This window comes from Manihot esculenta, chromosome 15, assembly GCF_001659605.2.
Source record: "Manihot esculenta cultivar AM560-2 chromosome 15, M.esculenta_v8, whole genome shotgun sequence".
NCBI classification, from domain to species: domain Eukaryota; kingdom Viridiplantae; phylum Streptophyta; class Magnoliopsida; order Malpighiales; family Euphorbiaceae; genus Manihot; species Manihot esculenta.
In genome coordinates, this window is record NC_035175.2 from 285,922 (window position 1) to 310,108 (window position 24,187).

The following is a 24,187-nucleotide window of genomic DNA, read 5'->3' on the forward strand; positions in this document are numbered from 1 at the left end:
GGGATTCCGATGCCGGAATCTAGCCGGGTATTACATTATAGGTGACGGATACGCGGAGCAACGGACCCTAAACGTCTGGGATTGTATCTGCGTGACACTGAAGGGTATTAAATGGACATCTGACGATGGAAAATGAGGCAATACGTCTATACATATGACACTATGCAGAAATAACAGAGTATAAGGGTTAGGGATGTCAGGCGGGCGGGTTTTCACAGGTACCCGATCCGCCCAAACCCTATTAGGACGGATTTGGCTTTTTACAAAACGGATTTGGGCGGGTTCAAGTTTGAAAAATTTTACCCGTCTCGGATTCGGGTAGGGTTCGGGATTAGGTGATCGGATACCCGTTACCTGAACCCGATTAGCTATACTAACAAAACTAACCCTAATCCCTCATTCCATTTTTCATTTTACTATACTGCTCTCTCTCTCTCCGTCGGCGCCTCTCTCCCCCGCTTCCCTTCCCTCTCTTCCCACTTCATTGACGACTGCCGGCAGCCCAATCGGCACCGGCGACGTCTCCCTTCTCTCCCCAGCGACGATAAATCTTCTCTCTCTCCAGTCAGCGATATCTCCTTCTCTCTCCAGTCGGTGACATCTCCCACAGTCCCACTTTCCAATCTAACGCCTCTCTCCTCCACTTCACTGACGAGTGTCGGCAGCCCAGTTGGCACCGGCGACGTCTCCTTTCTCTCCCCAGTCGACGATAAATCTTTTCTCTCCAGTGGCGACATCTCCCACTTCCTAGTCGGAGACAACTCTTCCCTCTCCTCGGTCGGCATCGGCGACATCTCCTTCTCTCTTCCGACTACCCTTGCCTCTCCCCAATCGGCATCGGCGACATCTCCTTTGACTGGAACTCTCTTCAGGTTTGCTATTTTATTACTGTAACACTGTTGATTTTTAGAATTTATGGCTATTAATCTGATGTATGGACTAAAAGTTGCTATTAAAGATTTTTAGAATTTATGGACTATTAATTTGATTATTTGGATACTGTTAAAAAATCTAATTATTTGCTATTTAATTACTGTAACACTAAAAGTTGCTATTAAAGATTTTTAGAACTTATGGACTATTAATCTGATTATCTGATTATTAATATGATTATTTGCTATTTGGTCACTCTTAATCTGATAATCAAGATCTTTTTAGTTACTGTTAAATTATATTAATACTATCAGATCCCATGCTGTTTAAGAAAAATATGTGTTAATTTACCAGAATGATATTTGATGTAGTGAAGAGATTATAAAGTCTAAGTACCATCTATGTAATCCACCTGGTTCGTGTCATTGAGCATTTCTCCAATGTTTCTACTGCTAGGTTGTGCATATCTTATGGATAGTTTTAGTGAAAATTATTGCAAGTTCTCATACTTGATTTATAATCTATGTTTTAACTGTTGGTAGTTTATTTGTGAGTTAAATTATTGATATTATTATTCTCTGTGATGAGTATGAGTGTGTTGACTTAAGTAGAGGTATCTTTGAGCAAATCTTTAGAATTAACTAGGTGAACTGGAGTAGTTATTTTTGTTTGTGGTTATGTATTGACTTAAATAAATTTATTTGTTGATTAAGTTACTATATGTTATTTGTTCTTATGGTTATGTATTGTTTGCTAATACATGTTATTGTTCTCCATATTTAGGATATTTAAAATGTCAACATTTAATAGTTCCGAAGATGTAGTGAGTTGCAAAGCTACTACTGTTTCTCAACATTCTTCAACTACTCAGCCCGTTAGTAGTTCCACCCATTCTCAATTGGAGCCATCGACACCAATCAATCCCTCTCATTCATTGCCAGCCACTACAAATCCAACTGGAAGTCTTCCTCCAATTAGCAATTTGGAAAAGAAAAGGAAGTTGACATCAACTGTTTGGGATCATTTTGAAAAAGTCCATCATAGTGGAAATGATTGGGCAATTTGTAATCATTGTAAGACAAGTCTCAAAGCTAATAGCAAAAATGGGACTAAGTCTTTGCACAATCATATAGACGTAGACTCCATGAAGATACTTTGGAAGCATTGATGTGCTCACAAAATTGGTTATGGTCAGAAATTGAAGGTAATTACAACAATAAACTCTTATTTTTATTTTATTTTATTTTAATGTAAAGCTGATAAATGTTAATAATTTTTTCTATATTACTATGTAGCTGGTTGTTCAAATGAGAGTATATCTTGTTTATGGGATGCTGAGGATGATGTGAATTAAATCATGCATTTCACAATTTTAATATGTAAGTTTGATTTTTATTTTTTTTATTCCATTATTTTTTATGACAACGTGTATTATTTTGTAACTGTAATATTCTAATTTTTCTGTATTTGTTTTTTTAAAACTTTTCAAGCAATTTGATATTGGAGATTAAAATGGCCAATTGAATATATTTTATGTTCAATTAATGCAGTTTAATGAACTTTTGGAACATTTCATTTGTTTAAAATTTTATGTTGGATAGATAATTGATTAATAGTTGTATTATGATGAATTTGTAATATATTTATTTTATTTTAGTATATTTAAATTTTCTAATTCAAGTTTGTTATTTGGGTTATAATATCCAAATCTTTAAATTTTTTATCATTGAATTGAATTAAAAAAAAATCAGGTTCGGTTGGGTTTGAGTATTATGCGGATATTGTTAAACGGATTTAAAACAGGTACGGGTAATAAAATTAAAATATTAAACGGATTTGAAATAAATTCGAAAATTTTATATATAATCGGATTCGAATTTGGGTACTCTCAATTTCGCGGGTACCCTACCCGTAAGCATCCCTAATAAGATTATAGGACGACGGTTATATGCCGTAAAAAGATAAAAAAGGAAAAGGATAAAGAGAGGGAGAAGGAGTCAACAAAATTTACACACACATACCCTAATCCTACATTTTAGTAGATCCCAGATTATGAGTTTCTATAACCCTTCTTTTGTTTTTAGTTCATGGAACATATAAAATACAATAGATTTTGTATTGGTGAAAAAAATAAGAAAATTGTGATTTTTTTCAATTAATTATATATATATGTATAGTTACTTTGCCTTTTATATTATTAAAAAGTTAATAATACTTAAATCTTTTTAAATGTTATGGTATATTTGGCAGCAGTTGAAATTTCCTCCTTGAAATGGGCCTCTGTTAATAGCGAGCTCACGACTCTCTCCCATGAGCTTGAAGTTCAAATATGTGACTTTCACAAAATTGGGGTGTGAAAAGGTTGTAATGGAAAACGGCGTCGTGGCAGTGTGAGCTATGCTATAGCGCCGAACTGAAACATGAGATACGGAAAGAGCTAGTTGATTCTAGAAGTTCACGAGGCAGGTTTTAGAAATGGCTTTTTAAAGATAGCCAAGCACTAGAGACAAAGAGCCCGAGGGAAAGATGAATTACAGACCACAAACTCAAACAATGGTCGAGATTTAGATACCCAATGAGAACCCAACTCTCTTAAATAACAACTATTGATCTTAATTATTATAAAAATTGCACCCACTTTTGGCTTCTTCTCCTATGTTTTTGACACATACACACACTCATTTGCCATTATTCTTCAGAACGGATCCGGGGTTTCATTTTAAATTTGATTACAACTGGCAGCTTTGGTGGTTTAATTGAAATGAAAAAGCAAAATTCGACCCAGAAGTGGTCACCCTCGGCCTCAGAAACATGTGATTTTCCGTTAGTGATCTGAATTTTTTTAAAAAAATATATATATTTGCTTCCAAATGATAAAAACTAAGATATGGTCAGAAACCCAAAAAACTAACCCATAAATGTGAATGCAATTCCCTTTTCGAACTACCAAAAGTTGGTAGCAGAAACTGCCCACAGTTTTTGTAACATTATTTGAGTTCATGTCTCTTATATTAATGGCTTCTTGCTAAACCATTCCCAGTTTCCAACAAAAGCTTCATTTCCTTCAGCCTCCAACTAACCAATCTTTCCTTTCTGCAAGACATGAAATCCTCTGTTTCTTCTCCACCCATCATTCTTCTTTGTATTCTTCTTCTTTCTACTTCCCTACCCCTGCTCCAATCTTCTGATCTCATACAGCAAATATGCAAGAAAACACCCTTTTATGACCTCTGCGTCTCCTCTCTCACCCCTCAGAACCCCATCACAGATGTCAAAGCTCTGGCCTCTACAATCACTACTCTTGTTCTCTCCAATGCAACTGATACCTTGAGCTATATCCAAGAGCTTATCAAGCAAGGAGCAGATACCCAGCTGCAGAAACCTTTGGCCAATTGTGCTGAATTGTATATTCCAGTTGTTAAGTATAATCTTCCTCAAGCCATCGATGCTTTGCTAAGAGGTCAGTTTGGATTCACCAGCTACTTATTATCGGATGCAGGCAAACAAGCTAAGGACTGTGAAAAGAACTTCTCTGGCTCAGATCAGTCCCCCTTAACAGAAAGGAACAAGCTCGTCAGCAATCTCTGTGACGTTGCTGTGGCCATTCTGAAGTTATTGCAGAAGGGTTGATTCTTGTATTTTGTTATTTTGCAGGACTTTATAAGTAATTAATTAAACTACATCTTCTCCATGCCTCTGCCTAAGATGTTGTACTTGGAGCAGTAGTTTCAAACAATTTCGCATCTTTAAGGTTTATTATCTTCTCAACTTAGCATATTCTTGTAATTGGATTCCAGAAGTGCATTTTTACTGCTAAGAATTTAAGACTCTGTTTATTTGAACTTTGTTCTTTTTCATAGTAATGTTAAACTCTCTATATGGCATTGGATCAACATGGGCATTAGGAGTACAGGCTAGCTCTGCTTTGCAAGCCTTGGTACCCAACAAAGGGAAAAAGAAAAATCAAGTACAGGGGCTAGACAGAGGAGGAATTATGTCCATGGAGCCAAGTTCAGGTTTTGAAAAGAGAGAAGTGGCAAAAATAGAAAATAAAGCTGGCCACAAATAAAATATAGTTCAATATTGATAATAAATAAATAAATAAAACGGGCAGAAGTGATGGATTTCTTGGGCAACAGTACAATAAATAAGTACGAACATATATATATATATTATACATAAAGCTATGAAAATTCGTATTATGGTATAAGCAAATAGCAGTAGCATAGGCATCATCCCTCCAAGACTATCATGGATAAAGCAGTTTCATGTCTCTTTCACCTTTCTAGTTGATGCTATTCCGTTAGCCATCTCCTTTATCTTTAAGCCATAGCCATCTAATGTCATACGCCAATTACAAACACAGCTTTGGAATTTATGATGTTTAGTCATTTGTTTCACTTAAATCAGCAGCACGTTACTTTTCGGACAAAGTGTCAGCATCTACACTGATGGAAAGCCATAAACCAGATAATTAAGCAAGGGAGTAAATTACAGACAAATGACGCAAGCTTTTTTCTGCTTTTGACCTATATGCATTATACTCAAAACTAGCATTGAATACTAGCAGAAAACTAAACTATTACGATGTAACAGTAGCCATCATCAATTGATTGCTAATACTTGATCAGGTTCTTCCGTGTTATTTGGTTAAGGCTACGTTTTTATTTTGTTCGACAACAAAAATTCCCGGATTATTCTACTGATTCGATTATCGGCCATCAGCTTCATAAACTTATATACAGCAAAAGATTCAGTCCACATGGAATTTTTTAATCTTAGAACTTCAAGGAATGGTAAGAACAAAAGCACCAAAATAAATAAGAAAATACCAAGGTGTCCTTCATAATTCAGATTCGATTCATCTTCGGTTGTAAATATCAGAAGAATCTGGAAGCTTGCTGCAGACAAGGGAGTTGTCTCCCCCACAGCAATTAAGCCAACAACCAATGTGCTACTACATGTGAAAATATCTCTTTAATCAACAATTGAACATGCTTATTAAAGAGGGCAAAAGCTGGCTTGATGAACCCCATTGCCACATGCCGCTCTACTGTGTTCCAATTATATGTACATATACACGTGCGAGCGCACAAGCAGAACTAAAAATAAAAACAATGCCAAGTTGGGCAAAAGAGGATCATAAGCCATTGGTCACCAAAAGGCAACAGCAACCCAAAAGTTTTAAGAAGAAGACATAACCATGACATCTACTATGTGAACCGCAACAAATATTGTGACATACTTGATTGATTATCCTAATCTAATCGAACCAACCACTAACAATCTCCGCTCCAAAATCGGACAACACATGCATACAAATATGCAGCTGGTAAAAAGCATTTCATATATCCGTAGAACCCAGTAAATCTCAAGTTCAACACACATAAAATAATTAAATATGCAAATCACTTATTCCACCAAACTACTTGGTAAATAACTCCATTCTGAATTTCATTTTATGAGCAACTTGCATAACCACACATTGATTGTATCACTTAGCTGGCTTAGTTGCAGAGGAGGCAACTTCTGTGTACAAAAGCAGCATGGCCTATAAACCTGGCGCCCATTTCCTTTACAATCCACTAAGAAACTCATTTGCTAATTTACCTCACTCCCCACTTTAAAAGATTTTACATAGCGGACATAAATTACCCACCAAACTTCAATTTCAGAGGGCTGCTGACACAAAAAGTTAAAATCATATAATGCTTGCATGAGAACTGCAATGGACTGGTAATATTCTTTCTCAAATGGAAGCTTGCCTATATAACATCAAGATCTCACCGTTTTATCCCACAGCACTTCATAGATTTACGGGAGGATCAAAACCAGCTATTGGCTTTATGTAACTGCAAAATATCATATAAAATACTGAGTTATTTACCAATGAATGTAATATACAATGCAAACTAAAGGGTAAGATATCATAGGCACAGAAGGTAGTTCTCCAGTTAATATGAATAGTAACATACTTGGGAGACTCAGAAGCATGTTCATTTGGAACACTTGCAGATGGATTCCCAAAGTGCTGAACTGCAATCAAACTACTCTCAGGTGTTTCTGATCCTCGTACACTTACAGGTGTAACCCTTGATGACGTTGCTGCAAAAGCAAATTCCAACAATATATGGAGAAAAGTTATCAGATATAAATATATTTTTAAAAAATCATTTAAAGAATTCGGATCCTGAGAACCAATTGAGATCTCTAGCAAGGACCGGAAGCCAAACAAATTAAATAATCATTTAGAATTGTTAAAAGGAATTCACATAAAAGGGAAAAAAATATATATTGAAATAGAGTCAGGATTTCAAAATCTTTTTTTCTGGGCAGTGGAATGAAACAAAAAGGTCAAAACAATTAAAAGAAAACAGGAAAAAAGATGAGTGAGACTGTACTACTGCAATAGAATAATCCAAAAGATATCCTGCATATAGGTTAATCAGAGGCAACACTTAAATGGCATGAGACTTGGAAGTTTCAGCTGGACATTGAAAGGAGGTTAAATTTGTTAACCAGCCAAGCTAACAACATCAATGCTAAAACATTGATGACTTGATATAAAAAGAAAAGCTTCAAGAATTACCTTGAAATATTATCACTATACAGAAGAGAATTGTGAACACCATTGCAAACACATAGCTATTTGATGATGATGCTTTTGCTGCTTTCATTTTCTTCATGGCTTTCATTTGCTCAGCCCTTGCGCGCTTCAGCATAGCAAGTTCCATAATCTCCTTGATCAACTTCTGGTCAGCAGCATCCAGTGATGGACCTTTTGGAGGCCTAGGAGGTTTGGAAGCCTTCTTATTGCTCATCTTTTTACGCTTCTCCTTTACCACTTTCTTCCCTACATGACCAACGGTTCTTTCTCCATCTAATTTTACTTGCTCCCCAATAACCCCATTTGAATTTGGTCCATCAGGGCATAGATTTAACCCGTTTTCACCCTTCATTGTGCCATCAACAAAAATGCCACAAATCTTAGCAAGCAACTCCTTCGCTTGTTTTCTTACACCAGAAACAGTCTCTTTACTTTGATCTTCCTCACTAGCTCTCGCTCCATTTTCAAGATCAACCTCAAAATCCCTGTCTTTTAGAATTATATGATCCATTTCTAGCTGTCACGCCCACTCTGATTTTTAACTACTCGCTGCTCATCAAATGACTACCGCCCCTATATACACAAACTATTTAAATAATTCAATCCTCAGAGTCAACCCATTTCAGGAAATTGAAAATTTACAAGACAAGTTATATCTTACGGCGAACATTAACAATAAAAATATCCAACTTCATTAAGTAGACAACACTTTCCAGTTTTAACTTGCAATAGAGCTTATCAATCTTCAATACTCGCAAAAGTAACTTATTTTTCACGTCTGTGTTGCCTTCCCATAAATAATCAACCAGAGATTAGCAACAAATCCCCATAGAGCAAATCTCCAAATACAACCCCGGGATTGACAAACCCTGCATTTGATTAATAAAAATACAAAGTCAATCACACCAATGTAAAATGTGAAATAAGTTGCATTGCTTTTAAAAAAGGTGAACCCAGAACGCAGCTTTGACATTAGAATCAGGAACCCTTACAAATAAGGCAAGGAACGAAATTTAAGGCTTACAAAATCAACAGGAAAAAAAAAAGAAACACAATCAAATAAACCCGCAAGAAGCAGATTGCAGCCAAACAAAAGCAGGAAGAAAGGCATCACAACAATGCATTAAAGGCTGTGAATAAAAAAAAAAAATTAAAAGCACCCAAATACCTTGAAGAGAAAGCAAGAAAATCCCAGATCCGATGTGGGCAAGAGGAAAGATGGAGGCTACCAAAAAAAAATGATAGCCTGAAAAAGACGAATGCGGATCGGATTATAATATATATAAATAAATATAGGAGACAGTTTTTGGAGAGAGGAAGAGAATGGAAAGCAGCGAGAGATAAGGAATGGACACGAGCAAGATGGATTCAGGTAGAGGAAGGAAGGAGGATAACCGGGAAACTACTGGACTTTTGATACGTTGGAATATGAAAAATATTTATTTATATATAAAAAATACTAAATTAAAAGTAATTAAAATATATATATATATATATATGTATACAAGGAGAAGAAAAGGACGGACAGCAGAAGTTCTGGAGCTCTGAGCTCTCCCATCTCTGCTCTGTTTTCTCGATGCGTGTCATATAAAGTACAGCGAAACGGAAACGAAGCATGTGAAGCTGTCCTCCATGTAAGCTTCACCGACACTTTATTATTATTATTTTTTTGCTATTTTACGATTTATCAATGTTTTTTATCAAAATTATCTGATTAATAATTTTCGGGAGAATTTGAATTGACCCACTTCATTTAAGTCTAAAAATATAATTAAAATCACACTCTAATTATGGATTTTTTTTTATAACACTATCTTTATGGATTCGGTTATTATTATTTTTTACTATAAGAAAGGAATTTTTAAATAGAGAGAGAGAGTGAAATTTAACATAAATATTTAATTTAAAAGTTACAAAGTGATTAACCAAAGTCTTTTATTTTATTTTTGAAATTAAGACTTTTATTTAAAGAGCATTGTTGCAGGTATTAATCTAATCTGGTTCCTTTATAAGAAAATGCTGTTGTTTTTTCATTACCAGTTAGTTACATATGATAAATTCATATTATAATCTATGTGAACTGTCCTTATATGTGGTTTCCATATTAAATAAGAATTTCTTGTAAAGTAGACTTGGAAGAGTTTCTTTCAATAGCTCTTCATATTTATAAAGATTCATTACCTAACTCAACAATGAGCAGCAAAGAGAAACATGCATATGAAAAACAAAAGCAGCTGCTGCATCCAATAAAAATCAGCCTTGGAGTTGGAGCTGTTGCTATGGTTATGGTAGGACCTATGAAATTTAATTGAAAACGTTGATTGTTTTGTAGGTGGGAAGCCTCTTTTTGACAAACCCCGATGTATCTGAAATTTTTGGCTCCAATAATTTAGAGTTTTGATATGTACAAAGCTACCCTTTCAATCGTAAGAGACTGAGAGTGAGATGGGCATGTACTACGTGCTTCAAGGCTTATACTCGGAAACCATATTCAAATTTTTCGATTCAGGCTGGCGAGTAATGGGCATTAGGTTGCAAGCGGAAGTGCGTGCAATTGGATTTATCAAGTGTCCACCATGGCCCATCCTGATAGGATATGCACGGTGGTCGATGCCTTGCTGGTCCAATTCCAATTCTCCTACAAGACCTATTAGTGCCACGATCCTGTTTAACGTCATTATTATAATTTTTGCTACATTAACTATTTACTTTCGAAATGGCAATGGATTTTTTCTGCTCGCAAGTGAATGTTGAAGAAAAAAATTACTCTCCATCTCCATCCTAAGATTTTAAATTATTAAGTTTTTACTTAAATCTTTTACAAAGAAAAGTATAATTAATATTAAAAAAATTAATATTTAGTCTTTATAATATAAATAAACTCACTAATTAATCTCTCAATTTTAAAAAATTACTATAGAATACCTCCATTAATTTTATTAATCCCTATAATTTTAAAAAATTTATCAGTTAATCTCTCAAATTTTTAAAAAAATTTACTAATTAATCTCTCTATATCGAAAATAATTTAGACTTATTTACAATATTTAACAATTAAAATTAACAAAAAAAACTACCTAGTAGACTTTTTAAAATATCAAGAATATTTTAATATATTTTTTAAAATCAAGAAATCAATCAGTAAATTTCTCCATAACATAGAAACTAAATGATAATTTTCCCTTAATATTAACTATTTAATAAGCTAATAAAGAAATTAGCATCTCAAAAGATAAAGTATCTATAACTTAGGACAGATAAAAAGATGATAGTTAATTTATTTTTGCCGAATTAAATGAGTATTTAATTTGGAAAAGTTACTTACAACGCAGCATAGAATTTTATTCTGTTAAACTAAATCAGAGTCTTCTCAGACAAATAAAACAAGATCTGACAATGTGCCAAAGAGCAAACAATTGGCGGATGTTAAATCTTGAAAATAGCAGCTCCACTTGATGGCTTTGAAGCAAAAACATAAAAGCCAAGATCGTTCTTATTGATTACACCTTTGTCAATCCTTGCTTGGAAGAAATTTTCCTGACAAGAGTTCAGGAATGTTACTATATATGGCACAAAAAGGTAAAGAAGGGCCAGGGGACGCAGCATAGAATTTTATTTTGTTAAACTAAATCAGAGTATTCTCATACAAATAAAACAAGATCTGACAATGTGCCAAAGAGCAAACAAGTGGCGGATGTTAAATCTTGAAAATAGCAGCTCCACTTGATGGCTTTGAAGCAAAAACATAAAGGCCAAGATCGTTCTTATTGATTACACCTTTGTCAATCCTTGCTTGGAAGAAATTTTTCTGACACGAGTTCAGGAATGTTACTATATATGGCACAAAAAGGTAAAGAAGGGCCAGGGGGACACAGCATAGAATTTTATTCTGTTAAATTAAATCAGAGTCTTCTCAGACAAATAAAACAAGATCTGACAATGTGCCAAAGAGCAAACAATTGGCGGATGTTAAATCTTGAAAATAGCAGCTCCACTTGATGGCTTTGAAGCAAAAACATAAAGGCCAAGATCATTCTTATTGATTACACCTTTGTCAATCCTTGCTTGGAAGAAATTTTCCTGACAAGAGTTCAGGAATGTTACTACATATGGCACAAAAAGGTAAAGAAGGGCCAAGAGGACGCAGCATAGAATTTTATTCTATTAAACTAAATCAGAGTCTTCTCAGACAAATAAAATAAGATCTGACAATGTGCCAAAGAGCAAACAAATGGCGGATGTTAAATTTTGAAAATAGCAGCTCCACTTGATGGCTTTGAAGCAAAAACATAAAGGCCAAGATCGTTCTTATTGATTACACCTTTGTCAATCCTTGCTTGGAAGAAATTTTCCTGACAAGAGTTCAGGAATGTTACTATATATGACACAAAAAGGTAAAGAATACTATATATGGCACAAAAAGGTAAAGAAGGACCAGGGGAAAGCAGCATAAAATTTTATTCTGTTAAACTAAATCAGAGTCTTCTCAGACAAATAAAACAAGATCTGACAATGTGCCAAAGAGCAAACAATTGGCGGATGTTAAATCTTGAAAATAGCAGCTCCACTTGATGGCTTTGAAGCAAAAACATAAAGGCCAAGATCATTCTTATTGATTACACCTTTGTCAATCCTTGCTTGGAAGAAATTTTCCTGACAAGAGTTCAGGAATGTTACTATATATGACACAAAGAGGTAAAGAAGGGCCAGGGGAATGCAGCATAGCATAGAATTTTATTCTGTTAAACTAAATCAGAGTCTTCTCAGACAAATAAAACAAGATCTGACAATGTGCCAAAGAGCAAACAATTGGCGGATGTTAAATCTTGAAAATAGCAGCTCCACTTGATGGCTTTGAAGCAAAAACATAAAGGCCAAGATCGTTCTTATTGATTACACCTTTGTCAATCCTTGCTTGGAAGAAATTTTCCTGACAAGAGTTCAGGAATGTTACTATATATGGCACAAAAAGGTAAAGAAGGGCCAGGGGGAATTTACTGTTAATAAAATGTCAAACTACCTTCAAATTGATGATAAACTGTGGGACAATGGACTCTTTAACCAAAGCTACAGCACAACCACCCCATCCAGCACCCGTAAGCCTTGCACCTAAAGCACCGTGCTCCCTGCAAACTTTTACAAGTTCTTCCAACTCTGGGCAGCTGTTAACCAGCGAGGAAAGACAGATTAAACACAATTAGCATTCTACAGAAAAGACACTGAACTGCAGGCACATAAAGACATAGAATGAAATGGCCAAAGCAGTTGAGCAATGTCCACATTTACATGCCAAAAGACACAGAACCAAGCATACTATATCCTCTACTCTTTTTGGGCTTCCAAGCATATTGAAGGAAGCAGCTTATTCACACCTTTTATAGATTTAGTATGACAAGAATCATGCCCATTTTTGGAAACTGAACTTGAAATTCAAATTTGTACCTGCACTCATATAGAACACTGCAGCTGTAATGGCTGTCATTCATAAGGTCACCCAACTTCTTTAACTTGTCCTCATCACTGCCAAAAAAAATTTCAGGAGTTAAGCTTAACTCCAATTTATAATATGTATAAATTTATGAGATCACCGAATAGCTGAACAAAAAGAGCTGATAAATTCAAAGGAAAAAGCAAGAAAAGAAACTTCTTTTTCCTCCAACAAAATATTTGTTCCATACCGTACCATGCAAACCATATGACCAAAAATCAGCTTTACATAACAGTAAAAATTCATACAAAATGCAATGAATTCCCATGAAGCATTTATCAAAAATTCAGTGAGGTTTTAAACGCATACCTTAAATTTGATGATACAGTGTCCTTGAAAGCATGTACCCTCCTTGCTTCAGAGTAAACATGTGCAGCCCTCTAAACAAAGGATGCAAATTAAAATTATCATCCAATCTAAAGTGCAATATTGGCTCCAAAAAGGAGCCAAAATGAATCAACGATACCTTCTCTAAGTACAGAATGATAATTGACAGAGAACATATAGACCTGATGTAACTTGTAGTGTTTGGCCGCTTTTAAAACATCCAATGAAGTTGGCGAATTGCTGAAAATTGTTAGCAGGCTTTCCTCGGTGATTTTCTCAATTTCTTCAGCTGTATATGGTTCCTCTTTCAAAAATTCCTGCAGGATAAAGAGAGGAGTGATAATCTGGTATAAGGACCAACAATTATTAAGGCAATGACAAGGTATTGTGTATGTATCAAGAAAGTATCTTCAACATATCATCCAACGTCAACCAAGATGGGAACGTCATCATGATCATATCAAATAGCATAATGACACATACCTTAACAGCAACAACTGGATCAGAAGAACCATGACTACTGGCAAATGTGATGCACAACCCCTCAACATCCGAAAGGGTTTTCACTTTTGATCTTGCATCTTCTGGTTTCATTCCAAGCTTTATTGCAAGTACAATCTGAAGAAATATCACAAAAGAGCAATAAAAGAATGAACATCTTATATGTATGGCAAAGGTGACGAACATTTGCAAGTAGCAACTTGTGAGGATATGGATCCATTTTCTTCTTTTGCTTTACAGCGAGCCAGTTAGGAGAGTTCCATTATGAAGTGTGCCATTATTTTAGCATAAATTCATGTATAGTCGTTTAAAACTGTAAATTCCAAGCACAGCTACTTAGATATTTCTTCAGAAAAAAGGAAGATTTTACTGAAAGAATGATCCAATATGAAAACAAGAAACAATAACTAAAAGACAAACAAATTACACACAGGAAAATGATGCTTACAGCAGCTAGTCGACATTCAACAACTCTGTTGTTGTAATTTGTAGCAGCAGTGACAGCCTTCTGAGATTCTGCCAAAGAATGTGCAATTACAAAAGTCCCACCAACAGGAAGTTGCACGTCAGTGGCACGAATAGGGTTGAAATCAATCAGCTCCGCAAACCCAGTTCTGGCCATGACAGAGATTGCCTGTCAAGGAAAACAAATTCAGAATAGCTCTATGCAATACATTACAATGTGATTACAGTCCAAAAACCAACACATTACACTTGTTGTTGACCAAAAGAAGCACTGAGTCCTCAATTAGATTTGAATTTTTTTTTTTTTAAGTAACAACAAGATAAAAAAATTATTGACAGGTAAAGACAACAGCAGCATCAAAATGCAATAGAAGTGTAAGAAGACTTATAAGAATAAATATAACCTGGTCCATTCCTCCAGATTGTGTTCCAATGTGCCTTTCACACTCGCATGTAAGTTGGGCAATTTCTTTCTGTAAATGAGAGAACAATGTTATAGTCCATTTATAAGAAGAAGGGGAAAAAGAGATGAAAAAGAAAGAAAAGTAAGTGGATGGATATAAAAGAAATCTGCATGGCCAAGCTCTTCATTAGCTCCTCTGTAAACATATATTATCCACTATCTAGACTCTAGAAGACATATCCAAAATTTTGATATGGAATCAGAGTAAAAAATCTGGAGAGGTGTATAGTAGCATTAGCCAGCATCAGAGGAAATAGTATTCCCATCAAACAGCACTCAACATACTCACAACCATCAACAATTAAAAGCCAAAAAGAAAGAAAAGAGAGGGTTCTTTGGTTGGAAAAATAATTCATTTTATGAGAATGGTTCAACTTTAATCAACTGCTATGCGCTTATAAAGTTGATCAAGTGGTATACCTTTGGAAAGTTCACACTAAAAGCAGCCATAATAGCAATTGTAGAAGAACAGACAAATGCTGCAGAGCTTGATAGACCAGAGCCTAGACAATGAAAGCTAATTAGCTTTTGTTAATTTGGAAAAGAAAAATCAATTTCAATAAGCAATAAACCTGTTGGGACGGTTCCATCAACAAGAACATCAAGTCCTACTGGCACACCAACGTCCACACCTTTTGACTTGGCATATGCATAGTAGCCTTTGTACCTGGAGAGCACACAAACTCAAAACAATCATACTACTATCAATTTCAGCACATTGCAGAAAGTTACACAATAAAAGGGACAAAAAGTACAGATTTTTACTCTTACCCGCAGATGAAATAATGGCCCCATCTATGATTTTTCAAGTCAATTTCCTGCATAGCGAATATTAGGGCAGCAATTAAGTGGGAAAAAAAAACATCCAGACCGGCATTCACATACATGTTATGGGACGACATAATCCAAAATCAGTATTTTTAGATAAGCACGCAGAATCCATGCACCGGCCAAGATTGGTTAAGACCTGGTAAGGATCAGCAGGATAAGTACACAGGGTGTACTTGTCATTAACGTTAGCTATTCGAATAAACTTTTGAGCCTCTCCGGCGTCATGCTTGCGGATGGCAACGATGGTGTCTTGCCGGATTGCCATCGGCAGTACCGAGTAACCTTCATAGTCAATGTGCTCTCCAATCAAGTTCACTCTACCTGCGTCTCAGATAAAAACAGATCAATCACCAACAAATCGATTTTCCAGCAATTATCCAAATCCATTAACACTACTATTCATCTCATCTCAAAATAAAAAGGACATGATGGGGAAAAAAGTAATAACATAATTTCTCATCAAGCAGACAAAAGTTCGTCTCCTTTTCAATTTTTCCCCCTTAAAATTAAATAACTCGTAAATAAATCGGACAAAGGACTTTCAATTCCACTTATCAAGGTATTATAATTTAGTTCTGTAGCGTCATTTTCCCAGCCACCAAACAGAAAATTGAAGAGAGAGAGAGAGAGGTGTCGAAATTAGACCTGGTGATCGAGCATAGACATCAGGGGGGTGTCCAAAGACTTCGAGAAACTTAGACTTCAATCTGTCAAATCTAAGCTGAGCTTCTTCGAGATGAGAACCGTCCCCATAAACAGGTTCTAAAGTAGAGTAAATCGGGATGGGAAGTTCCTCGTGTTGGGCCATTGACGAAGTCGATCACACCCAGGACCAAAAGGAATGAAATTGGGTTGAAAGAATTTGACCTTTTGATGCACGAATTAGATTAGATTATCACCAGAAAAAAAATAATAATAATAATTGAAAAAAGTGTGAGAGTACGATTTGAAAATTAATTAAAAGATGATCTAAGGATGAAAATTAATTAAAAGATGATCAAGGATAAAGATACGGATAATAATAAATCAATTCCTTCCCCCGATTGGGAAAAATCCCCTTTTAACCCACGGCGTGTAACACGGTACGGTGATCTCAACTGCTTACAGCCAACAAATTTGATATGCTACTATAAGTTAAGTTCCCTAGTTAATTAGATTATTGAATATTTATATGTCTATATTTTTTAGTAAATTATTAATATGATTTTAACTTAAATTTAGCATTTTTATTGTAAAATTAAAATTTATATTAAATGCACTTAATTTTAGTTACGCACACAGATCAGTGAAATATTTTCTTCATAAATGAAATACAACTAAATTTTTGTATTTGCTTAGTCTGATTCGGTGGAATGAGTAAAGGCATATCAACCCATCCCTCCCTTAAACAAAAAAATAACGTTTTGTATTTAATAGTGTTATCTGAATTTTTTAAATGGATGCATGAATAAATAAGTTTGATTTTGTAAAATGTAAATTATTAAACTTAAATTAAAATTGCAATATAATATTTTAATATAAATTGTTACGAAAATATATGAATAATAAAAGATAAAAAGTTCTATAAACTCGGTTATTGTTTTATAATTTGAGAATGAAAAATTTTACAAAAATTTAATTTAATTGATATTTTTTTAATTATTATTTTTATTTAAAATAAAAAAATTTAATTGTTTTTAATTTAAAAATTAATTTTTATAATTTTATAATAATTTATTTAAATTATTTTATCATAAAATGAAATATGTCAAAGAAAGAGAATAATAAAAAAATTTTAAGTATCTAATAAATTTTAAACAACAGATGAGATTATTATCGTAAAAAAAAATTACTATTTAGTTTCGTATTATAAAATAAAATTTCTTAGTTAGAGATGTTGTTGATATTAGATTGATGACTAGGTTGTAATAAAACTGTGTTGTGATTGGTTAGAGACTGCAAGGGAGGAAATGTGAGGTAGTGGTTGTAGGTGCCCACGGCAATAATTTCGACACTCAAGTCAGCATCTCTACAAGTAGAGAAAATGTAACTAACTACTGAGAGGTTTAGTATCTTAGAATGGCGTCATTTTATTTCTGTAATTTGTCTCCTTTTATACTGCAAGAGGTAAAGATGAATATGATATTTTTCTAATAATCCCACAGTAATGTGGTCGTCTGCTTGATACGAGACATCACCAGCCAACAGGTGAGAATCCTACGCGGAAATCTCGCGATCATAGGCGTAATGTGTATAATAATGGTAACTTCGTAACAAGAATCACCTTGAGAATGAAGGACGAGTCTTCTAGTGATGATCAATGTGTTAAAGTGTCTAGGTCTTCTCTTTCTCCGTGTCTTATCCTTGCCACATGTCCCTACCTAGTAGCGACAACTCACGACTTACCTTGGTGGATGTTACGTAACATTAGAAGTCCCTCTACTAGTTTTCGATTCTTCATATTCGAAGAAGGTATCTCTCATCGAAGTTTAGGGCACATGGCCCCTCAAGATGAGTTTCTTGCTGCTCACGTCATTTCACCTATCTAACCTTTCAATGATAACTGCAATATTTATTGTACCGTATTGAAAGTTTGCTATTAAAATCGTTCCATAAAAGCCCTTCGTCTTTCCCAAGCACTACTTTTACTCTCTTTTACAACTTTTTAGAGAAATTTGCTCCATAACTTCCTTTTTGTTTCTGTTCTTTACAGTTTTACTTCTCTTACGGTAATTTCATTTTCCTTTTTCTTCAACATGAATAGGAACACCTCCTCTTTTCCTAGTGGGGCCTCTATCTCTAGTTCCTCCTTTGATGGCCCCATCCGAGCATCGGTCCCCAATTGTTCCGTTGAGGGAGGCTCTAGAGAATGAGGGTGGTCTACTCAATGATATCTCGTTTGCCTTCGCGCAACGTGGATTGTTTGTATGATACTTATCACATTCCTCGAGAGTCTTTTCGGGTTTTTGCTCCTTCTTTACGTGTTCGTGCTAATGACTTGATTTCTATCAAGGACATTATCATTGTCTCCGAAGAGCAGTTGAAGGCGAGCCTCCGATTTCCCCTAGACCCTTTCTTCGTGGAGATCCTCCAGTTTTACAAGCTTTTAGTTGCCCAACTTCATCCCAATGACTGGAGAATCTTAGTAGCTTTTCAGTTCGTGTGCCTTAACAATCAAATTGAGCCAAATGTAGCGCTTTTCTCTGAGCTATACTGTAACGACCCCAAAATGGACCGTCACCGGCGCTAGGATTCAGGTCGGCTTAAGGCCGCCAGAACCCGTAGCAAGCCTGCAATACTCTCTGTGTACCTGTAAAACTCATACATGATACATTTTCTGTGAAAATAAAAACTATTTGCTGAACCAAGGCTTAACCTGTGCATGCACTATCTCGGTACTCTGTACTCTGTACTCTGTACTCTGTACTCTGTACCCCTGACTAGAGCTTGCTCTAGATGGGTTAACTCATACCTGTTAAGCCTGGTTATAAAACATATATACATATACAGATCATGTATGTAACAAAAGCTTTACAACACAATACAACTAAGTCAAGCACAACTCTAACGTTATACACAACTATAACATCTCTTTACAATTTACATGTCCACTCTATACTATTACAAGCTCTTTTACTCTTTCTGTACTCTGCTGAACTGTCCCTGTACACTGACCACTGAACCTGCAAAACTGGGGTTAAGGGAGTGGGATGAGCTCTATAGCCCAGTGAGTAGAACAGTAAAATATCTCAGTAAAACATGATCTCATGGAATGCGTCATAACACAGATAAACCACATCAAGAGTAAACCTGTCACCACATAGTCCCAGTAACTCTGTGCCAGGGCGTAGAATCGAGCACCTGGTCTTCCTGTCATATATGTATATGTGTATATAACACCTCTGTACTTACCATTGCCAGGGCGTAGTCAAAGGCTCCTGGTCTTTACTATAAACCTGTCAGGGCGTAGTCAAAGGCTCCTGGACTTCGCTATACCTGCCAGGGCGTAGTCAAAGGCTCCTGGACTTCCTGTCTGTGACTATTGGATCATTCAGCATTTACTCACATCAACAGATAACTATGCAATGCAACATATTCGTGGATACTAATGCACATAACCTATGATATACTCATGATGCATGACTGATGCTAAAAGCATTTCATGTTCCAATTAAAAGATTAAGTTTAGTTCCACTCACCTCTGGCTAACTGGACTGACTGACTGAGCAGGCTCGGAAAACTCTAGAGCAGTACTCACTGCTGCTCTCTCTGGTTCCTCTGATCTGTACAGATACAGATAAATGCAAATGAGGGACCAAACTAGCTTCTGAATATCTCTATTACACTCCCCAAGAATCCCTTTCAACTCACTCAACTATCCATACAAAGCATCAAAAGAAGGCTGGACAGAACACTTTCGGCGGCGGGTTCGGCGGCCGAACGTCTTCTCCAGAGACGAAACTCAAGCACCTTCGGCGGCCGAATCTCAAGCTTCGGCGGCCGAATTCCCTAAACAGAGCCGAACATGCAAACTCGCGGGGGCAAGCTGTGGCAGCCTAAGCCACCATGCAAGAGGTTCGGCGGCCGAATGAACCTTCGGCTGCCGAACCTGAGTTCATCCAGAACTCAGCCCCGACGGCAAACAAGCTCCTCCATTCTTTCCATCTCTCAACACATGCACTCTCAACTCCTCAACACACATATACTCATGTATATGTACAAAGGGGTCCAAAACTATCTAAAAAACCCCAACAAAACACATCAAACATAACACAGAATCCTGTATACATGCATAAATCATCAAAACCACCATTTATCACCTAAACAGGCATCTCTCTCCATAACTCCCTTAAAACCTTCAGAAAACATAGAAACAGGGTCAAAAGCATCACTTACCTCCTGTAATAAGAAGATAAACACCCTGAACAAAGGGAAACGAACCAACTCTCTTCACCCTCTCAAACTCTCAAAACCTAGGTTTTTCGTCAAAACTTTCAAACTCTTGTGAATCACGAGCTAACTCGTGCATGAGCTGCTCAAACTGAGCAAATAAAGCATGGGAGACGTGGCCAATCTTCTGGACAGGGTTTGGAGCCAACACCTGTCCAAAATGCTGACTAAGGATGCCCAAACACTGGCTGGCCGACTCAGCTTCGGCGGCCGAAACGCATGCAAAACCATGCAACGGCAGCCGAACATTGGGCACTTTCGGCGGCCGAACTTACCTTCGGCGGCCGAACTTACCTTCGGCGGCCGAACTTACCTTCGGCGGCCGAACTTGGCTCATCAGCCTTGGGTCATTTCAGCTCAAAACTTAATTCCATTTGACTTTACCATATTAACACACATCATAACACATAGTAAAACATAAATCCTGCCCTCCTCTAGAAGTCCGACACCCCGGATTCCACCGGACGACAGGAATTTCGATGCCGGATTCTAGCCGGGTATTACATTCTCCCCCCCTTAAACACATTCGTCCTCGAATGATTCGAAAACAAATAACAAATAAACTGGAGGAAACGAACCTCAAAACAAATATGGATACTGCTGGAGCATAGACTCCCGCGTCTCCCAGGTGCACTCTTCTAGGTTATGGTGGTTCCATGGAACAATTGGTACTCACTCTCACCAGACTATTCCCTTAAAGTGGGAGGTCAAGGGTTCGAGCAGTGGGGGAGGCGACCTAATTCCCAGAGGAAGGAATTGGGCCAAATCCACTCGGGCTAGGGCGGGCCGTAATGGCTCCCCCGAGGGACAAATCCTGCCTGGAACCCGTGAGGGTGAAAGGATGTTAAGAGCTGCTCACAGTGGCTGGGCCCAGAGGAAGGTCACGGGCTGTGAGCGGTAACAGGGCCGGTCGTACGGGGCCGGGCTGTTACATATACCAACTAGGTACTTGTAAGAATGAGAAATTCTGGTATTTTAGTAGTTGAAAGTTCTGAACATTTTTTACCGGATGCCTTCCTCTTTGAAGCGATAGAAAATAAATTTTTTATCCTCCATTATTGGACGCGGAGAGATTTTGGGCGTCTTCAAACCAGTTGGCATTATTGGGTGGAGTTGAAGAAGGATGGGATCTGTCCGAGGAGAGAGCAAGGCGAAGCTTTAGCCTTTCTCCTGGCGATAGCTAAATCCCTAAGGAAAATTGACATTACCCAGGCAGTGAGGAAGATTCATCTGCCGGCAAACCAGACCCATGGTTGTAATACCCGGCTAGAGTCCGGCATCGAAATTCCTGCCGACCGGCGGAATCTCGGATGTTGGACTACTCTAGAAGGGTAATCGATATGTTTTCTAAATTGTTTTAGCATGTTTTATGGGTTTACGTGTACAGGAAATGAGTTTTGGAAAGGAAAGCACCAAGGAAGGAAAGTCAGGTTCGGCCGCTGAAGGTGAAGTTCGGCCGCCGAACATGCATGGCTTTCGGATTCATGTTTGGCCGTCGAAGGTGGTCTGGCCAGCCACCTATAAAAGGCCATAGGTCGGTGAAATGGATAAGTTTTCTTCCATTTTCACAGACAGAGGTGAGACCATGATCTTCCTTGGGTGCTCTTCATGCTTTTTACAAATCTTTCAACGTTTTGATGAGTTTGTATGTTGTTTTGAAGGTTTTGAGCTAAAAACCAAGATTTTGAAGTTTGGAGAGGTTGAGAGTGAGTTTCTCTACATCTCCACGTTAGGATCACATATCCTCGAGATCTTCAAGAGGTAAGTGGAGATCCGTAGTTTCTTTGATGTTTTATAAAGGTTTTATAGAGGTTTATGGGTAGAGATGCATGATTAGGGTAAGTTGAGGTTTTGGTTGAGTTGTGGTCAAAACATGCTTATGTGTGTAGTTGTGATGTTTGTTGGGGTTTTGAGGTAGTTTTAGACCCCTTTGTGCTTATGTTTGAGTTTATGTGTGTTGTAGAGTTGAGGTTTGCATGGTTGAGAGGTTTGGAGGAAGATTGCATGAAGTTGAGCAGGGTTCTACCTTACTGGGGAACCCAGTTTCGACCGCTGAAAGAGGGTTCGGCCGCCGAACATGCTAAGGAGGTGGTTTCGGCTGCCTAAGCTTGCCCCCGAAAGTTTAAACTTTCGGCTCTAGAGGGAGGTTCGGCCGCCGAAAGTGCCTCCGAACATGCATGAGTTTCGTCTCTGGAGGGACTTTCGGCCGCCGAAGGTACCGCCGAAAGTAGCTGAGTTTCGGCTCTGGAGAGGGCTTTCGGCCGCCGAACCTGCCGCCGAAAGTGCCCTGTCCAGCCTTCATTTGCATGTTTTCCTTGATGGTTTTAGGATGTTGTAGGGGGCTTTTGGGGAGGTTTATAGAGCTGTCCTTGAGTTAGGTTGGTCCCTCATTTGAGTCCATTTGTGTAGGAACGGACCAGAGGAACCAAAGAGATCAGCAGTGAGCACTGCTTCAGAGGTTTCAGAGTCAGTTCAGAGTCAGCCAGAGGTGAGTAGAACTAAACTGAATTCTTGTACATTGAGAAATCGAATGCTTTTAGCATGTTTCATGCACCATGATTATGCAATAGGTTGATTGCATTAGAATTCACGAATATGTTGCATTGCATTCTATATTATTGTTGATGTGGGTGATAGTGGATGATCCATTAGTCCCTGAGAAAGACCAGGTGCCCATTCTACGCCCTGGCATGGAATAGTAGAAGTCCAGGTGCCCATTCTACGCCCTGGCACGGTACATGGTAAGTTATGCTATGATGTGATATGACAGGAAGACCAGGTGCCCATTCTACGCCCTGGCACGAGTTTAGGATGTCGGGACTATTGGTGACATGTTCACCTGAGATGATGTAAATTGTCTGTGATGTGATGCATTCCATGAGAGCATGTTTAATACAATGTTTTATGGTTCTACTCACTGGACTATAGTAGCTCACCCCTCTCCCTTAACCCCAGTCTTGCAGGATCAGAGGTCAGGGGAAGTTAAGAAGGGTACAGGAAGAGTAAAGAATGTTGTAATAGGATAGGGTGGACATGTAATATTGGTGGTAAAGAGATGTAATGGTATTGTATAGAGTTTCGTTGCTTGACCTAGATGTGTTGTAAATCCTTTTGTACATGATCTGTTTATTGTATGTATATGTTGTTGAAAACCAGGCTTAACATAGTATGAGTTTAAATCCGTCTAGAGCAAGCTCTAGTAAGGGGTTCTGTAGTACAGAGATAGTGCATGCACAGGTTGAGCCGTGGTTCATAGCAAAGTTTAATGTTTTTACAGTAAATATATGATCATGTATGGGATTTCACAGGTATACAGAGATTATAGCAGGCTTGCTATGGGTCTCGGCGACCTTAAGTCGATCTGGATCCTAGCGCCGGTAGCGGTCCGGTTTTCGGGTCGTTACAATGGTCCTCACTCACCCAACCTTCCCAGCCTTCCCGAAAGCACTCCCCTGGCTCGAGATCAGGGTACTTCTCTTTTCATCTTCTTTATTTTTTTGAATTGCCTTTCTTACTTACTTTTCTTTTTGTTTACAAATATGGCTGGGTCAAGCAAATTTACCGAGAAGATATGTGCTGCTTGTAAGGGCAAGACTATTGCTACTAGGGTTGTTAGTCCCTGCTAAGCATGCTCGCCCTTCAAAACCGGTGATTGTGCTTCCTCCTCCCCCTCCCCAGCCTGCAACTGAGGAGTTGGCACCCC

At 37.4% G+C, this 24,187-nt stretch overlaps 3 protein-coding genes across 7 annotated transcripts; 1 reads left to right on the forward strand and 2 right to left on the reverse strand.

Moving 5' to 3' along the window:
• The first annotated feature begins 3,697 nt into the window (after nucleotides 1-3,697).
• LOC110602376 (cell wall / vacuolar inhibitor of fructosidase 1) lies at nucleotides 3,698-4,715 on the forward strand. Its single transcript, XM_021739877.2, has one exon. The coding sequence runs from the start codon at nucleotides 3,976-3,978 to the stop codon at nucleotides 4,501-4,503; it is 528 nt and encodes a 175-aa protein (XP_021595569.1). The 5' UTR covers nucleotides 3,698-3,975; the 3' UTR covers nucleotides 4,504-4,715.
• Nucleotides 4,716-4,929: 214 nt separating this feature from the next.
• On the reverse strand, nucleotides 4,930-9,061 carry LOC110602375. Of its 4 annotated transcripts, none has more exons than XM_021739876.1 (5): nucleotides 8,649-9,061; nucleotides 7,463-8,349; nucleotides 6,849-6,978; nucleotides 6,661-6,725; nucleotides 4,930-5,316 (listed from the first exon to the last, which is right to left on the reverse strand). In XM_021739876.1, the coding sequence occupies exons 2-4, from the start codon at nucleotides 7,989-7,991 to the stop codon at nucleotides 6,680-6,682; spliced, it is 705 nt and encodes a 234-aa protein (XP_021595568.1). In that variant the 5' UTR covers nucleotides 7,992-8,349; nucleotides 8,649-9,061; the 3' UTR covers nucleotides 4,930-5,316; nucleotides 6,661-6,679. The 4 variants fall into 4 exon arrangements, with proteins under 4 accessions (XP_021595568.1, XP_021595567.1, XP_021595566.1 ...); XM_021739875.1 differs by having other exon boundaries at nucleotides 4,930-5,321; XM_021739874.2 differs by lacking the exon at nucleotides 4,930-5,316 and adding an exon at nucleotides 6,300-6,552.
• Nucleotides 9,062-10,805: 1,744 nt separating this feature from the next.
• LOC110602178 (galactokinase) lies at nucleotides 10,806-16,664 on the reverse strand. Of its 2 annotated transcripts, XM_043951495.1 has the most exons (14): nucleotides 16,594-16,664; nucleotides 16,201-16,422; nucleotides 15,692-15,876; nucleotides 15,496-15,542; nucleotides 15,297-15,391; nucleotides 15,145-15,227; nucleotides 14,666-14,734; nucleotides 14,245-14,430; nucleotides 13,779-13,913; nucleotides 13,478-13,612; nucleotides 13,278-13,348; nucleotides 12,923-13,000; nucleotides 12,501-12,642; nucleotides 10,806-12,410 (listed from the first exon to the last, which is right to left on the reverse strand). In XM_043951495.1, exons 2-14 carry the CDS (start codon nucleotides 16,361-16,363, stop codon nucleotides 12,300-12,302), a joined length of 1,500 nt encoding a protein of 499 aa, XP_043807430.1. In that variant the 5' UTR covers nucleotides 16,364-16,422; nucleotides 16,594-16,664; the 3' UTR covers nucleotides 10,806-12,299. The 2 variants fall into 2 exon arrangements, with proteins under 2 accessions (XP_043807430.1, XP_021595324.1); XM_021739632.2 differs by lacking the exon at nucleotides 16,594-16,664 and having other exon boundaries at nucleotides 16,201-16,575.
• Between the last annotated feature and the right edge of the window lie 7,523 nt (nucleotides 16,665-24,187).

What these genes read in the sequence shown, in the direction of transcription:
- LOC110602178 (XM_043951495.1), bottom strand. Translation starts at nt 16,363, where the DNA reads ATGGCCCAACACGAGGAACTTCCCATCCCGATTTACTCTACTTTAGAA. An exon ending in TTAGTGTGAACTTTCCAAAG is followed by an intron (nt 14,735 to 15,144) that starts GTATACCACTTG and finishes TCTCATTTACAG; the next exon opens with AAAGAAATTGCCCAACTTAC. An exon ending in AATCTGGAGGAATGGACCAG is followed by an intron (nt 14,431 to 14,665) that starts GTTATATTTATT and finishes TTTCCTTGACAG; the next exon opens with GCAATCTCTGTCATGGCCAG.
- LOC110602375 (XM_021739876.1), bottom strand. Translation starts at nt 7,991, where the DNA reads ATGGATCATATAATTCTAAAAGACAGGGATTTTGAGGTTGATCTTGAA. An exon ending in TATAGTGATAATATTTCAAG is followed by an intron (nt 6,979 to 7,462) that starts GTAATTCTTGAA and finishes TTGCTTTTGCAG; the next exon opens with CAACGTCATCAAGGGTTACA. An exon ending in CATGCTTCTGAGTCTCCCAA is followed by an intron (nt 6,726 to 6,848) that starts GTATGTTACTAT and finishes GATATTTTGCAG; the next exon opens with TTACATAAAGCCAATAGCTG.
- LOC110602376 (XM_021739877.2), top strand. Translation starts at nt 3,976, where the DNA reads ATGAAATCCTCTGTTTCTTCTCCACCCATCATTCTTCTTTGTATTCTT.